The 16491-nt window shown below is 44.1% G+C and overlaps 1 protein-coding gene across 1 annotated transcript in view; it reads left to right on the forward strand.

The window, feature by feature from the left end:
* The window catches only part of TEX2 (testis expressed 2), an 89317-nt gene extending 83581 nt beyond the window's left edge, over nucleotides 1-5736 (forward strand). Inside the window, exons 10-12 of the mRNA XM_079797988.1 lie at nucleotides 488-697; nucleotides 2553-2673; nucleotides 3528-5736. Of these exons, the coding sequence (XP_079654114.1) occupies nucleotides 488-697; nucleotides 2553-2673; nucleotides 3528-3650 (454 nt within the window). The 3' untranslated portion in view covers nucleotides 3651-5736. The remainder of the gene's footprint in view (nucleotides 1-487; nucleotides 698-2552; nucleotides 2674-3527) is intronic.
* Nucleotides 5737-16491: the final 10755 nt, after the last annotated feature.

The following is a 16491-nucleotide window of genomic DNA, read 5'->3' on the forward strand; positions in this document are numbered from 1 at the left end:
TCTCTCTCATTGATGTTTCTAACTCTATATCCCTCTCCCTTCCTCTCTGTAAAAAATCAATAAAATATATTTAAAAAATAAATAAATAAAAAGTGGTTGCCAAAGTTGTATGATGCCACCTAAAATGCAGTCATTAAAAAATTGTGTTTTTTGTCCCTGTCCATGAAGTATTATTTCTTAGTGCCATCGAGAGATGGTGAGATTTCTCCAAGAGGACACTGGACTTATATTCAGCATGTGCGCTTTATAAACATGAGATGCCTCCTCAGTTTGCCCTATGAGAACTTTGTGTGACCCTCTGTTGTCAAGACTCAGCTCTGTGTGAGGTTTCCACCTTGTCTGAAGTACAAGTTTTAACTGGGGATTCTTTTGCAGCCCAGGGGACGTTTAGCAATGTTTCACAACATTTTTTATTGTCATGAATTGGGGGAATGTGCTAATGACATAGTAGGTAGAGATAACACCTATTTGCATTCCTCATTTAAAGGTATGTTGGAGGTCATCGAACAAGTAAGATTATGAGGTTTGTTGATAAAATTACCAAGTCAAAATATTTCCAAAAAGCAACGGAGACAGAGTTCATTAAAAAGAAGATTGAAGAAGTCTCCAATACACCCCTGCTGCTAACTGTGGAAGTACAGGAATGTAGAGGAACCTTGGCAGTCAACATTCCACCTCCCCCAAGTGACCGAATATGGTACGTAGAGGAGCCCTCAGGGATGGCTGGGATTTCCCTTGTTGCGTGACCATAAAAATCCCAGCCTGCTTGCCCTTGACATTATGGAAAGTACCTTCTCCTGGGCAGAAGCACTTTCACATGTTTTTTTCATGGAACCTACTTTTTTCTGCGAATGGTTAATTCACATTTAAAGATTCACCTTCACAAGGTCAGTAGGTGAAGTTGATGGGATGAGCTGTCTCTATTCTTGATCTTCCTCCTCTCTAGAGCCAACTATTTCCACCAGTAAGAACAGCTGCCGTTTGTAGAGCTCTTCTGTGCCTGGCCCAGGTGTAACTGCTTGACCTGGGCAGTCCTCACAGCATCCTTGGAGATAGGTGCCATTTACGGAAGGGATAACATTCAACAGAGTCCCATGCGTTTAGGGAAGACTCCTTGGGTCGGGCCTAGATGTTCAGGAGGCAAGAACATGTGCACTTTGGAACTGTGGTAGGAGGTCTATCCAAGGAGTTGTAACTGAATGAACCAGTGGCTCTCAACCCACCTGTATATCACAGTTACAGGGGAGGTTGTTAAAGATATTCCAAGCCCAGTTCCCAGGATTCAGGGATTGGGGAACTGGCCAGGATTGAGAATCACTGAAATAAATTACTCATGGGTCCAGCAGAAGAAAATCACTCTGTGAATCTTAATTTAAAATTGACATTCCTTATCCTCTAAAATGTACGTAAGTGTATACAGGATTGCATAAGAGACCCTATGGTACCATGAACTACACTCGAATGAAAAAGCTCTGTTCTATCATAGAGTGAAACCAACCTGCTAGTAGTACACATCCTCAGTGTTCAGAAGAGTTTGTGGGGATGATCCAGAGGATTTTTGAATTGACTCATCAGTTAATGATTTATTGGTGTCTCCCAGTAAAAACTTCAAAATGTCATTTTAGATTTTATTTTTTAAAGTAATATTTTCATAGGGAAAAAAAGCCTATAATCTTATCATCCAAAAATAACCAGTTAATACCTTTCTGTACAGTCTTCCAAACCTAATTTAAAATGCTTTTAAATACTAAGAGTTGATAACATTTCTTTCCCTTCTAAGCTTTATCAGTTATAGATGCCACTGCTCAGTGGGAGATAAAATTGAAGGCCTCTAGGATGCATGCTCAAATGCTGAACCATTTATTAATGATCCACAAAGATAAGTCTAGATATTGAGGATGTTTAGAACATTTATAGCAATTTGACATTTTTATTGTATTTTTTAAAACATTGGTCCATGACAAATTGAAGTTTTTAGATAGTTTGATAGCACATGGTCTCTTGTCTGGATACTTTACCAAGTTCTGAGTACAGTCTACTCCCTGGAGAAGCCAAAGTAAGTGTGGTAGGGAGCGTGGAATGAAAAAGGCTATGGAATGTCCTCTTTACACATGCATATTAGGTGTGGGGAACATGACCACTTCTCTCAGTGTCCCGTCTTGGGAGTGATATTCAGAGAGAGCCACTTTCACTTTCTGCTTTATACACTTGTATATTTTGGGGTTTATAACATATATACTGTTATAAAAATAGAAACAAAAAGGTTGTTCCCATTTTAGGAAAACCAAGCCCAGGTCACTGACTTTTCCTTTGGGGCTTCCTGGCTTGCCATTTGTCAGAACTGTTCTCAGATCGTCACAGCCCTACACATGGCCCAGGACATAGGGAGTTCAGATCATACTTACTGTGCTGAATTACTTTCCAGAGGGGATTATCAGAATAAGAATGGTTAAATAGTGATAAAGGCCTGTGTAAATGAGGAATGTGTGCTGTTGGTACTTGTCTGCTTCCTTTCTTTGCTTCTAAATGTGGTTATTGTCTTTTTTTAAAAGGTATGGTTTCCGGAAGCCACCATATGTGGAGCTGAAAGCTCGGCCAAAACTTGGAGAGAGAGAAGTGACTTTAGTTCATGTGACAGACTGGATAGAGAAGAAACTGGAGCAAGAGTTTCAGGTACACCTGCAGTGTCATCTCGTGTTTCACACCGAGGCTAGCTCTGGGTAGAGAGAACAGAGGCTCTGAACTTCATGTGGGCCAGGATCCTCCTCTGAGGAGCCGCATCCCAGGAAAGTACACATATGATCAAACAGGTGTAAACTTCAGGTGGTTTCAGAAACTCTGAAACTCATCCACAGCACCCTATTAAGTGGTCATCAAAAAGGAAACACAAAAGGTGGGGCCAAAGAGCAAAATGATTATCTTTTACCAGTAGGCTTGGCGAAGGTTAAAGCCCTTTGCCTGCTGGGGCCATCTTTGGATTTTGTGGGCCCTGAAATTGGCCAGCTAGTAGCACCCACCCATGGTCAGCAGAGTTGCTCCCGCTCTGTGTGATACCCACCTTGCTCAGTTTGTTCATTCTTTGGAAACACTTCTGTGAACACTCCTGTCCCAGGAGTCTAAAGATGCACCAGACCTGTCCCTTCCCTGTGGATCTTCTAGGGCAGTCTTGGAGTTTCCTAAGAGCTCATTCTCCAAGCCTGTCTTCTGCATTCTCCACCAAAAGTTAACAGCAATGTAGCCCAGGCCCTAGGATGAGCTATTTTTATCAAATTTTAATCAGATATTTGAGGCACAGTTGTCTCTCAAGGTTTTATGTATTAGCAACTTATTTACTTTGTACTGAATTTCTCTTTAAAAGACACGTATTTTTGCAGTGGTATGTTTTGAGTTACTGCCATGGAAACTTTTTATTACTTAAAAGCTACAGATTAAATATAACAAAACCAATTTCTGGAAAGTTTAATATCACCAAAAAGAAAAGTGAAAAATCAAAACATTTTCTACATGACTGTTCTTTCTTCCTACAGAAAGTTTTTGTCATGCCAAACATGGATGATGTTTATATCCCTATAATGCACTCAGCCATGGACCCTCGCTCCACTTCCTGCCTCCTGAAAGACCCGCTCGTGGAGACTGCTGATCAGCTGTGATGGAAGACCTGACACGTTGCCAGTGTTGAGATCTAGATCCAGGTGCGGGGTTCTTGGCTGCCTGTCTGCTGTAGCACAGGCCTTTCCTCTCACCACAGCTTCTGCCCTCTGCCTGCCAGTGCCCATTCCACTGTGAGGTGTCATTCCATGCATCCAGCAACTGGTGTCTGGATTGCCTACTGCAAAACTTTGACTCAAAGATTGGAAGAATCGAGGTGGATCCAGAGGTTTTGTGACTCATACCATGGCTTTGAGTCTACCAGTTTTGGTGGCAGCAAGAGCACATTAAGAGCAAAGCTACAATTGGAAGGCTTCCTTCCCCTTGTCTCAACTCCAAAGCTTTTCCTCAGGCAGCCAGAGCACAAGTGGAACATTTCCTCACTCCTAGTTTTTATGTGATGCACCCCTCCACATTTTGAGAATGTCAATGTGGTACCATGTGGAGGGTGGGGAATGGAATTTTGTAAACTATTTCATTGGTGATAAAGATATGCATAGCAACTTTTTCTTCATATTAATTTCTGTCTTGGAAGCAAGTAGCCATAGAACATACACTGACACAAGATCAAACTATCCCAAGCCTTTTAACCAATTATATATAACCACCTGGTTCTAATCCCAAATAGTTTCCTGACAGCACATGAAAACGTTAACCACCACATAATGACCAGATCAGCGTCTTCTAGTGTGCTCCAGGAAACTTTATATAGGTATGTAAAGGCTTTGCTCTTCTAGTTCGGGATCTATTGTGGTCAGTTTCCTTCTGATGAACCAAATTTAACATATGTTGTCACGAGTCACAACCAAAAGCCTGCTCGTCAAACACTACATATCTCGAAATTAATGTGACATTTCGTCAACGTTGCCAACTTTAATTTGTGCATTTGTGTCAGAATGTTTCGTTTACAAGTGTGGAGGCCCTAACTGTATAATTTGCTTTGAGAATTTAAAATTTGTTTAAAGCTGCATTCAACATCAAAATTACCTTGGGGAACTTTTGATCATTTACATGTACTAAGTGTTTTTTTTAAACAGCACCCTGCCTGAACATGACTTTAAAGAAATTAATATATTGAAAAAAATATCTGAACCCTTGATTACTTTAATTGCACCATTAACCATTTGACTTAGACCATCCCAGTCGGTGTGCTGTTCCAATTCCTCATTGTGTAGGCCAGTTTGCCAGTCAGTCCGCATGTCTTGTTCACTGGTCTTTATAATTTCTGTGCAATAACTAAAGGCAGAGGACTAGATGCACTACTGTGTATTGTAAAGAGATGACACATGACTGTACCCTATTGCACTTAAAATAGTATATGGGGGATTTACAATTGCTTGCATTCTTTCACAAAATAAATCTCATGTCAAATACTAGATAAAGGCATCTTTATTTCTACTGGGTTCTACTTAAATAGGGACACTTGGGCACTATTTCCTGGGTGATCACTGGCCAGCATTCTTAAGGATCCCAAGTAGTCACTCACCACACCCGACATGAGGCAAGTGCTATTATCCTCAGTCCACATTTAATCTGAGGGGAACAGTTTTGAACCGTATTGCCCAGTAGTCCCGTTCCTTTGGGCCCCCTCCAGTTGCCAGTGCAGTATATTCTGCACCAGTGCTTCCTCCAACTCAGAAGTGATGCACATTAAATCTAAGCCCAGGTTAGATTGTTCAGTTAGAATCTGGATTACAAAGGAGTGCAATTATCCAGGTGCTCATGTTGTGCCCAGTAAACCATAAAAATCTAACCTTCACAACTACACTGTTCTGTTTAGGCTGAGACAGTCACCCAACGCTTTAGCCCCACGGTATCCAAACAAGCATGGTCGTTAAGTGGTCGTTTTTGTAAAAACATCGCAGTTTGCCGAACCGGCTTGGCTCAGTGGATAGAGCCTCGGCCTGCGGACTCAAGGGTCCCAGGTTCGATTCCGGTCAAGGGCATGTACCTTGGTTGCAGACACATCCCCGGTAGGGGGTGTGCAGGAGGCAGCTGATCGATGTTTCTCTCTCATCGAAGTTTCTGACTCTCTATCCCTCTCTCTTCCTCTGTAAAAAATCAATAAAATATATTTTAAAAAAAAAACACCTCGCAGTTTAACTTTAGCCAGATTAAGTTCGTAACACATCAAGACCGAAGCCGGTTCCTATCGAATACACCACGCCCTCAAACTGCTCAAGGCCACAGCCCCTTTCTCTACCGCCACGCACACCGCGGTTAACTTAAGGTGCATGACTGTCTCGCTGGTGGAGAGCCGGGACTTACAGGGCAAGCACAGGAAATGCGGGGGGCACACGGTAGCAGAACCTACAGGATCCCCAACGTCTCCTTAGGGCATTTCAACCTCAGCTCAAAGGCTGGGTCGGTCAAAACCCCCGGAAAACCCGACCCCGACAGAGCGTGCCGCCGTGTCGCTCGCGGTTAAAAGGGTCGCCGGCAGAGAGCCGTAGGCCCCAGTTATGCGCAAGCAACTGCTCTGGCGCCGCAGCCTGACCCCCGGCGCCACACGCAGGCGCAGCGGGGGCTCAAAGGCAGCGCGTCCCGACAAGAAACACAGACACCAGTGGTAGGAACAAGCTATTTTATTGAGAGCCTTCAGGGAAGGAGGGTCGAAGCGCTGGGAGGACAATGGATCCGACGTCCGTGGGCGGCCGGATCTGCAACAAGAGCGGTGGATAAGCGGGTGCGCCCCCGCCGGCTTGTTCCCTCCTCGCCCCCACGGCGGCCAGGCTCAGACTCTAGTTCGCATCACCCTTGTCAGCAGTCTAACACGTGCTTTGATAGATATGTCATCACCGCTGGCCACTCGCCTCCCGCCCGGCTCCAGGGCCCCGAACACCGAGGCCTACCGGCCACAACCCACCGCACAGACAAGCTCACCTCGCAAGCTTTACAGCCGCCGAAAGACGGAGCAACGCCCGCGGCTTCTACTTAAAGAAGCAGGCAGGAGGTGGATGGGCGGGCCTTACTGTTATTAACCAATAGCAAGCCAAACTTCCGGCCACGTGCCTTGGAGGTGGCCTAATGATTGGTCGTGCTCGCTGAGTCCTCCAGAATATAGAGTGGTTACAAGCCAACCATGGAGATGGGAGGCTAGGAGAGACGGAGGGGCGATCGGTGTCCTAAATTCTTCCCGATTTCTTTCCACATCTCGGTTGCGGGCTTGTACTGAGCGCGTCTCTCTATGGCCCACAAAAGAAAGCTTTACAAACAACAGCACGCAAGTAATGCCTAATTTGTCTGAGCTACTCTGTGCCAGGAACTAGGTTAGGAGCTGTGGACGCAAAGGTGACAAACGAACCTTGCCCCTGCGTTCACCGTAACCTGTTCCGGTAGGAAGAGCTGGTGTGCGGGAAAGGAGAATTGTGTGCAGCCAGATCTTGATGGTGTGATGAGTTCGCTCTACGACCTTGGTCACTTAGCCTTTCTGAGCCTCAACTTCTGAAAGAGAATATCCAAGAAAAGTTGTAATGATTACGTGGGTTAATGCCAATCGCCTGGCACATTCTGAGCGGTAAACAAATACTTGTTTTTAGAGGACTTTTTTGATGTGGAAAACTTAAGTGGTTCCAATACTTGAATAAACTCTAAGCAGCCTACTGTGGAAGCCCAAAGGAGAGAAGGCCTACCTTTGGGAAAGGTAAAAGTTGCTAAATAGTGAGCTCATACTGTGAGCCAGGCACACTGTTCACCAATGGATATAGGACTAGGACCCTGTGCTCTAAGAGCTTCAGTTACTGGGAAAAGGAACAGTAAACAGTCCATTTCTGGTTATCTTCATTTCCTTCATATGTTTTCCTTGGGAATTCTTTGCTTTTATTTAAATTTATTTTTTATTGTTTAAAGTATTACATATAGTAGTACATATATCTACTTTTTGGGAATTCTTTTATTTTTGCCTCTTAATAAGGAAAATTTTTTTGGTGTGTTTTGTGTGTATGTGTGTGTGTGTGTGTGTTTGTAATGAACGGGCCTCTTATTTTTTACAGTCTTTAGTTAAATTTTAAAATTCCTATTTGATTTAGAGCAATAATTATTTTGGCAAGTGTTTTGTCACTTCTATATAATTATTTTTTTGCTGTTTAAACGTGTGTTATTAATATCAATATTTATTACAGTTTGGTACAGTTACTACATTGGGAAATGTATTAAAGTTTTTTGAACTAGAATATGATATATTTTTATATGTTCCACAGATTCTGGAAATGCAGATGGTTTTACTATCATCTGCAAATATTGACATGAAATATTTATCAATTCAGCCTTAGTTGTGTTGTAATTCTATTGTCCATATCTCTGTATTTTATAGTTGATTGTGAGTGTATGTTCTGTCATTGATTGATAGTGATGTGTTAAGATTGTGCTTCAAACACCAAATGCTGGTGAGAATGCAAAGCAACAAGAAATTTGCTCCATTACTATTTGGGAACACAAAATAGTACAACCATTTGGAAAAGAAATAAGACAGTTTCTTATAAAGTTAAACATACACTTACCCTATATATGACCTAGCTGTCCCTAGGTTTTTACCCAAGAGAAATGAAAATTTATGTTAACACACAATCCTGTGCACAAATGTTTATAACAGCATTATTCATAACCCCCTCTCCCCCAAAACTGGAACAACCCCAAAGTCCTTTACTGGGTGAATGGTAAGCAAATTGTGGTACATCCATACAATTGAATGCTACTCGGCAATAAAATAGAATAAACTATCGAAGCATGCAACACTTATAAGAGTCTCAGAAACATTATGCTGAGTGAAAGGAGCCAGACTCAAAAGATGGTATGATTCCATTTATAGAACATTCTGGAAAAGACAAAACTATAAGGATGGAGAACAGATCAAAGAATTTCCAGGAATGGGGGAGCGGGAGAGATATGACTACAAAGAGCAGCACGAGGACATTTTGAAGGGTGATAGAACTGTTCTGTATCTTGATTGTGGGGGTGGTTACAAGACTTTATGCATTTGTCAAAACTAGTAGAACTGTTCACCCAAAAAATTATTTTTACTGTGAAATTTAAATATTAAAATTAGCTCGGCCAGCATGGCTCAATGGTTGAGCATCGACCTATGAACCAAGAAGTCACGATTCGATTCCCAGTTAGGGCATATGCCCAGGTTTCGGGCTCCATCCCCAGTGTGGGGCGAACAGTAGGCAGTTGATCAATGATTCTCATCATTGATGTTTCTATCTCTCTCCCTCTCTCTTCCTCTCCGAAATAATAAAAAAAATATTTTAAAAAATTAAATTGTGCTTCAGTCACTTTCCTTGATTTTTTCTATTATTCTTTGTTTTGTATATTTTGAGGCTATGCTGTTTATCTCTTTGTGGTTTGTGACTGATAACATTTCCATTGTGGACTACATATATTTATGTATGAGACAACACACTAAACTAGTATGATTTTTGCCTTGAATTATAATTTATCTTACATTAGATTAGCATTGCTATTTCTGTCTTTTTTTAAATCTGTTTGTCTGGTATAACTTTGTCTATCTACCCCTTTATTTTTAACCTTTCTATGTGATTTTGGTTAATGTGTCCTTTGTATTAGGCATATGGTTGGATTATAATATTTAGCTCAATCTGGTAAGATATGCCTTTTAAAATTTTTATTATGGCCTTAGTTGGTGTGGCTCAGTTGGTTGGAGTGTCATTCCTTGCACCAGAAGGTCACCAGTTCGATTCCCAGTCAGGGCACATGCCCCACTTGCAGATTCCGTCCCTAGTCAGGGTGTGTGCAGGAGGCACCGATCCATGTGGCTCCTCTCTCTCGCTCTCTTCTCTTCTCTTCTCTCTCTCCCTCTCTCTTTCTCTCTCTCTCTATCTCCCTTCCTCCCACTCTAAAAGTTAATAAAATTTTTTAAAGTTTTGTTATGAAATAACTCTTCATACAGGAGTACCTATAAAGTGTATGTATGGTTGAAGATAATTAATACTTGAATATTCATATACTTACCACTTAGTTTAAGAAAAATGGCATCAATAACTTTGAAGCTAACTTTTCGCCCCTTCGGATTCTTCCTCACTCAGAGAAAACCACCATCCTGAATTTTGAGTTTGTCTTGTTTTGCTTTTCTTCTTAATTTTTCTTCATATTTTGTATATTATTTAGTCTTGCTTGATTTTGAGCTTTATAGAATAGAATATACTGTATAAATTCTTCTGTGACTTGCTCTTTTTATTGCTTAATATTGGTGATGTTCATGTTATTGCATGTAAAGCTAATTGTAGTAATGCAACCAAGGTAGCATTTTTACACAATTCTACATTTTACACATCTATTCTCTTTATATTAGATGTTTAAAATAGCTTCCAGTTCTTACTGGTATAAGCTATTAGAAAGCTACTTCGAATATCCTGTGTGTGCACAAGTTCCTTTAGGGTATGTACATAGAAGCACAATTGCTATGTGATAGGGTAGGCACATTTCCAACTTTCTAGATAATAACAAATTATTTTCCAAAAATAATGCACTCCCACATTGGCCTACACCCTCACCAATTCTTGATACTGTCAGACTTTATGTGTTTGCCATATGGTGAGTATAAAATGGTATTATAATCAGCCATAGGCCAGGTGTAGTCATATACATTGATGATTCGGTGCTCTTGGAAATGCTGAGCCAGCATTTCAATCAGGGTTTATCGATTTAAGTTGCCCAACTCAAACTAGCTGGGGTAAAAAGGGAGGTTTTGTTAAATGGGAGGAGAGCTGGGCAGCCTGATCTCGAGCCCGCTAGAATCAAATCAAGCTTGTCCAGGGCTCCCTGACTGCATCCACGCTTCTCTCTGTCTGCCATCTTTCTTTTGAATTGGCTTTCTTTGCAGGATAGAGGAGGCTCCTGGGCCTCACACCTCCTGGCTTTGCCACTAGAAGGGAAACGAGGCTCTTTGCATGGTTCTAACCGGAGTCAGATTGGGTACAAGCCTACTCATGGGTCACGTAAAGGTGGCCAGATGGGGCAGCTGTTTTGGTTATCTATTACTGCATGATAAACCCCTCTGTAACTCAGTGATTTAAAACTACAGCCATTTTATTGTTCCCTCACAGAATGACCTGAGTTAACTGGACTCAGCTGGGAGATTCTTGTGCTCCAGGTAGCAGCTGAGGTCACCTAGGGGCTTGCCTGGGCTGGAACATTCAAGATGGCTCAACCAGATGTCTGGCAGCTGGGACCTCAGCTGGAGCTGTTGATTAGAGCAACTCCGTTCTCCAGGTGGCCTGTGTATGGATGGCTTGGGTTTCTAAGCTAGCTTCCAAGAGGGAGCATCCAGGAGTTAGTATTCTAAGAGGAAGGAAATGAAGCTGCCAGGCCGCTTAAACCTGTGATGGGAGGTCCCGAATATCGCTTGTGCCCACAACGAGTCACAGGCACAGTCCAGATTGAAAGGCAGGGAGCCCTAGCAGGTTTGGCTCAGTGGATAGAGCATTGGCCTGCAGACTAGAATCTTGGGTCAAGGGCACATGCCTGGGTTGTGGGCTCGATTCCCAGTAGGGGGCGTGCAGGAGGCAGCCCATCAATGAGTCTCATCATTGATATTTCTATCTCTCCTTCTCCCTTCTCTGAAATCAATAAAAATATATTTTTTATTTTTTTTAAAAAGGGAGGGGGGCCGAAACCGGTTTGGCTCAGTGGATAGAGCGTCGGCCTGCGGACTCAAAGGTCCCGGGTTCGATTCCGGTCAAGGGCATGTACCTTGATTGCGGGCACATCCCCAGTAGGGGGTGTGCAAGAGGCAGCTGATCGATGTTTCTCTCTCATCGATGTTTCTAACTCTCTATCCCTCTCTCTTCCTCTCTGTAAAAAATAAATAAAATATATTTTTTTAAAAAAAGGGAGGGGGGTCTTGGGTTCAATTCCGGTCAAGAGCCATACCTTCATTGCAGGCTCCTCCACGGCCCGGACCATGGTCGGGTGTGCAGGAGGCTACCAATCGATGTATTTCTCACACATCAATGTTTCTATCTTTCCCTCTCTCTTCTACTCTCTTTAAAAAAAATCAATGGAAAAATATCCTCAGGTGAGGATTAACCACCAAAAACAAGCGAAAGAGAGGAAAATGAGCTCTCCCTTTTGATGGGCAGAGCAGCATGTGCATAGAGGCAGAGAAAGGACTATTTGGGGCCATCACTGAGTGGCTTCCACAATAGAGTAATATGACTGGGCCAGCCTGGGTAGATGCCCGCTAGGGGACAGACAATAAGTCTGCCCACACCACTTAGCATATCCGCTCTTGCAGAGCTGGCCCCAATTCCTGTTTTCTTGCTCCCTCTGTGGTCCCAGCAATGAGAACAGCCCCTTGAATGAGGTAAAGGTCTGATGAACTATTGTTGAATTCCTTCTCAGTCTTCTTGTTTGTGTAACTGCACCAGTCAGATGCTTGCCATTCTGCCTTGGCAAGTTTTGTATCTGTCCTCTCTCCTCTCTTGCTCTAGAGATGAACAATCTCCTAACAGTCTCTCAAACGCCTGCCTCTTCCCCTAACTCTCCCCTTGAAATACAACTTCAGTCCTGTCTCACTGTGCTGCCTACTGGAGAAAACCCAGCCTGACTATAGTGCCCCCCCACTCACTGACCCATCCTGCCTGCCTTCCCAGCCCCATCTCCCACTGCTCCTTTGTGTAGATGCCAAGCACACGCTCCGTGATGAGTCAGCTTGGGCTCCCATGAAGCCACACAGTGCTGTCCTTTCCCCAGGCCCCTGTTCAGGTCCTCCACTCCCCCTAGGATATCCGTTTCTCTGTCAAATCTGACTAAAGGCCCAGCACAGACACCACTTCTTCCATGAAGCCCTCTCTGCTTTACCCTTCTCACCCCCTTCCTTCCACCAGACCCTGTCTTGAACACCATAGTTCTATTTCTGAGTTTATTCCTGCCTTCACACACTTTTCACAGTCAGCCTATATGTTGGTTATTTCTGTGCATGTCCTATCACCTTTACCAACTTGCAGACTCTTGTGATGTTCCCTCGGGGTACCAATCCATGTACTCAGAAGCCCTTATGATATTCATTCAAAGAATGAATGAATGGCCTGGCCAGTGTGGCTCAGTGGTCGAGTGTCAACCTATGAACCAGGAGGTCAAGGTTCAATTCCCAGTTAGGGCACATGTCCAGGTTGTGGGCTCGATCCCCAGTGGAGGGCATGCAGATGGCAGCTGATCAGTGATTCTCATTATTGATGTTTCTATCTCTCCCTCTCCCTTCCTCTCTGAAATCAATAAAAATATTTTTTTAAAAAGAATGAATGAATGGTAATCCATGTAGAGGTCAAAGATGAAGTCATCTCCAAAATGCAGCTGATGAAATTATAGCTAAAGTTCCTTTCTGCTCTAAAATTTGATTATGTCTATGAATGAACTCTCCTAAGGAAAAGGGGATAGACTGGGTAAGGTATACATATTAAGCCTTGAGAAACACAGTCTGGAAGGAGGAAAAAGAGACAGAAAATGGTAATAGTCAAAGTGGAAAAGCTCAAGAAAAGGGAACTGTTAACATACCTGAGCTGAAGAGAGGCCTATGGAAATAAGATCAAGCATGGCCACTGGGATTTTACAAGAGGAAGAATGTTTATGAGCTGCTTAAGAGATGTTTCCAGAGAGTTCTGAGGAAATATGCCAGACTCCAGGGGGTTAGGAGGGACTGGCCAGTGAGGAAGTGGCACTCTGAGGACCCCGTTTCTATATTGGCGCTGCATTGGGCCTTTGAGAATATTAACATATTGGTGACACTGTGGACACCATGGTGACAGATGCACTTGGCACAAATGGGTGTGAAACAGAACAGCTCAGAGGCAAGTGAACAAATACTCAGGATTGGACTGAACTACCCACAGGGCAGAAACCCCGGATGTCTGTTGTATTTCTTACATTCTTTTGCACAACCCTCAGATAAGATCAGGAGGAGACTTACATGCCATTTGAGGCAATGCTCTTTGTCACCACATATTTGTATAAACTTCTGGTTGTCATTCCAGGGACACACACCAGTCTGGGCTACTGCCTAGCTACATTTACAGGTCATGTAATGTCACCTTGTCATAATGCTGTGCGAGGGGCAGGAATAATAACCAGCTAATGGTGGGACACGTTCTAGCATCTGGGCAGCCTCGACAAGCTCTGAAGTCATATGGGTAGCTGGGTTCTAATCCGGGTTGTGCCACTCACTAGCTGTGTGTTACCCTCTCAGTTATTAACCTTTTCATATTTGCTGTCGACAAACCAACATCATAATCATTTTTAATGAAATTTTGAAGGGTTTTAAACAGAAGAGGCATAAACTCTTTTAAAGCGAGGTCATAATTTGTTCCACTAGAGGGCGACATTTGCTAAAATAAACAAAAGAGACTCCACATAGGGATTAACACGGGACATTAAGAGTAAACTGGATCCCAGGATCTTGGCACCCTTAGTCACCTGCGGAAACTGGAAAACACACAGTCTTTGGGCTCCACCCCGGAGATTCTGAATCAGTAGGGGAAGAGGGCATGAAAAGGTGTTGGAGATCTGTTTTTGTAAAGCTCTCCAAATTTGGGAACAACTGTTTTCAGAGAGAAATGAAAATAAGATTAAACTAAATTTCTCCCACCATTCACATCCAGATATACTATTCAGGTCCTGCTGATGTATATATTTATATATTTTTTATTTTTTTTTTTTACCTTGGTGCAAAAAGAGGGTTTATCTTTACAATAAGACCATGACCTTTGCCTGGTTTAGAGGTTGCTATTTAATGAGACTTCCAGAAAGGTATTCTATATGGGCGGATCTACTCCAAAGGCACCCTCCAAAATATTGCCATTTATGATGCTATTTATCAGCAATGCCACTTTTGGCTTTATCGTAAGTAAAAAGCTGTCTAAATCAATGCCTGGCTGTGGAGCAAGATTATGGACAATGCTGCCTTAAATAAAACCAAAGCTTATCAGTATGAGTTGCCCGTCAGGTGAACTGCATAAAACATATCAAGTGATTAAATGTAAGAACAACCTACTTGGTGCATAAGAAATTCTGAGGGCAGTACAGTTAAGGCCTGGGGGTGTTAGGTCCAGCTGAGTTCAAGATATATATATATATATATATATATATATATACACCCACCTGACCCGGGCTCCTTGGAATGAATTTTTTTCTTCTTTATTGGATCTTTAAAACTGATTTATGAGTCAAATTGAGGTTAAGCATTCCCCTTGGTGTTTCATCCACTGGGGCTTACCAGGTCACAGTGACATTTTGAATTGTCAAAGGCTGCCAGGGTTTCAGTACAGAAAGCTCCCCCATCTATCTAGACTTCCTCTGTTTGAGAAAAAGCACCAGAGGAGAAGGGATGGGAAAGTGGTGATTTTTTTAGTCAAGCTTCTTTCCTAACTCAAGCATGTGGTCTTACAGATCCTGTTGTCAGCTTGCAAGCCGGACAGGTAATCATTAAAGGGCTCCTCCCTGGGCACCTGGCCACCCTGCTCGGGAGTGATGCAGCCTCTGTTTTAACCCAGCTCCCCGCCAATCCCAAACCTCTCTGTTTGCATTTAGACATGCAGGTAACACTTTGCAAGATGTGTCTACTACTTTCACCGTTGCCAAGATTCAAACTGCTCTGGACTCTCAGCACCGGTAGGGATTAGTCCCTGGACTGACCGCCGTGGAGGGGTTGGGAATGGGTAACTTTGCAGGATGCTGGCTCGCTTCAAACATGTCTGTTACAGTTAGGGGGGATCGATCCACAGTGCACACAGACCAGATACTGGGTCAGTCCCCCACGACTTTGCTGTTTTCTCCAGCATCGCTTACTCCTTTCCCCAAACCCTGAAAAATCCTGGGTTTTATTATGAGCACGTTGGGAAAAATGAGAGAAGTTACTTTCCCCTTTTCTCCTAAGATCTATCAGTGTCTTACTCCGACTCTTAGTTTACTCATTACAAACAATATGTCCTCTGTCTTCTCTTCCAAGTGGAGGGCAGCATGGGACTCCGCGACCAAACAGCTGCTGCGCTCTTTAATTTAGGCTAATAGCCCATCACCCTCAACAGAACTTGTTTGGGACCTCAACACACCCACTCGCTCCCATGAGCTGGGACCCATGTCATCCCAGGCTTCAGGAGGTCACATACACAAATGCTACGTAAACACCATGACACCAGCAGCCTAAGTGATTTCCTTTTTTGCTTATAATTTCTGGCAAATGATTTGGCCAAGGTTTATTCCAAAAGGAACTGATGCCTGTTGGACATGATTTGAGGGGGAATTCCTGAGGGGGAAAAAGAAAAAGGAAGAAAGGCCTTCGGACTAGCGGAGTGGCAGCTGGAGGACCCCAGGGCTGTGGAGTCGGCGACATGGGCGCAGGCAGAAGCGCTGTGTTTGCTGGCATCCCGTCAGCTGCTGGCATCGCTGCCGGCTGCTGTCCCTCGCTCCGGAGGGCGCCGGGGATTCCACCGCGGCGGGCAGACGAAGCGGGGGCTCTGGGCAGCGGGCACCGCCTGTCTCCCGGCCTTTCCCCTGATCAAGTCTGACTCAAGGGGTCTCTCGGAGGGATGAGCGGTACCTCCTGGGGGATGGGGTGCGCCCGCGTGGCGGGGCTGCCGGCCTGCCCCCGCACCCGGATAAGCTCCCAGCCTCGACAGTCCGGCGCCCTGAGATGCGGACGCCCAGGCCTGGTCCTGTCCGGCAACGCCAGCCCGGGAACCTGGGCCGGCCAGGAGCTGAGCTGACCTCGGCCCCGCCCACCGCGCCAGCCACGCCCACCGTGTCAGCCACGCCCACCACTCGAGCCTGGCCCTGCCCCCGCGATGGCCCCGCCCAGTCTCGGGCCCGCCCCTCGCCCGGACCCGCCCCGAC

The sequence above is a fragment of the Cnephaeus nilssonii genome (genome assembly GCF_951640355.1).
Source record: "Cnephaeus nilssonii genome assembly, chromosome: 19".
Classification (NCBI taxonomy): domain Eukaryota; kingdom Metazoa; phylum Chordata; class Mammalia; order Chiroptera; family Vespertilionidae; genus Cnephaeus; species Cnephaeus nilssonii.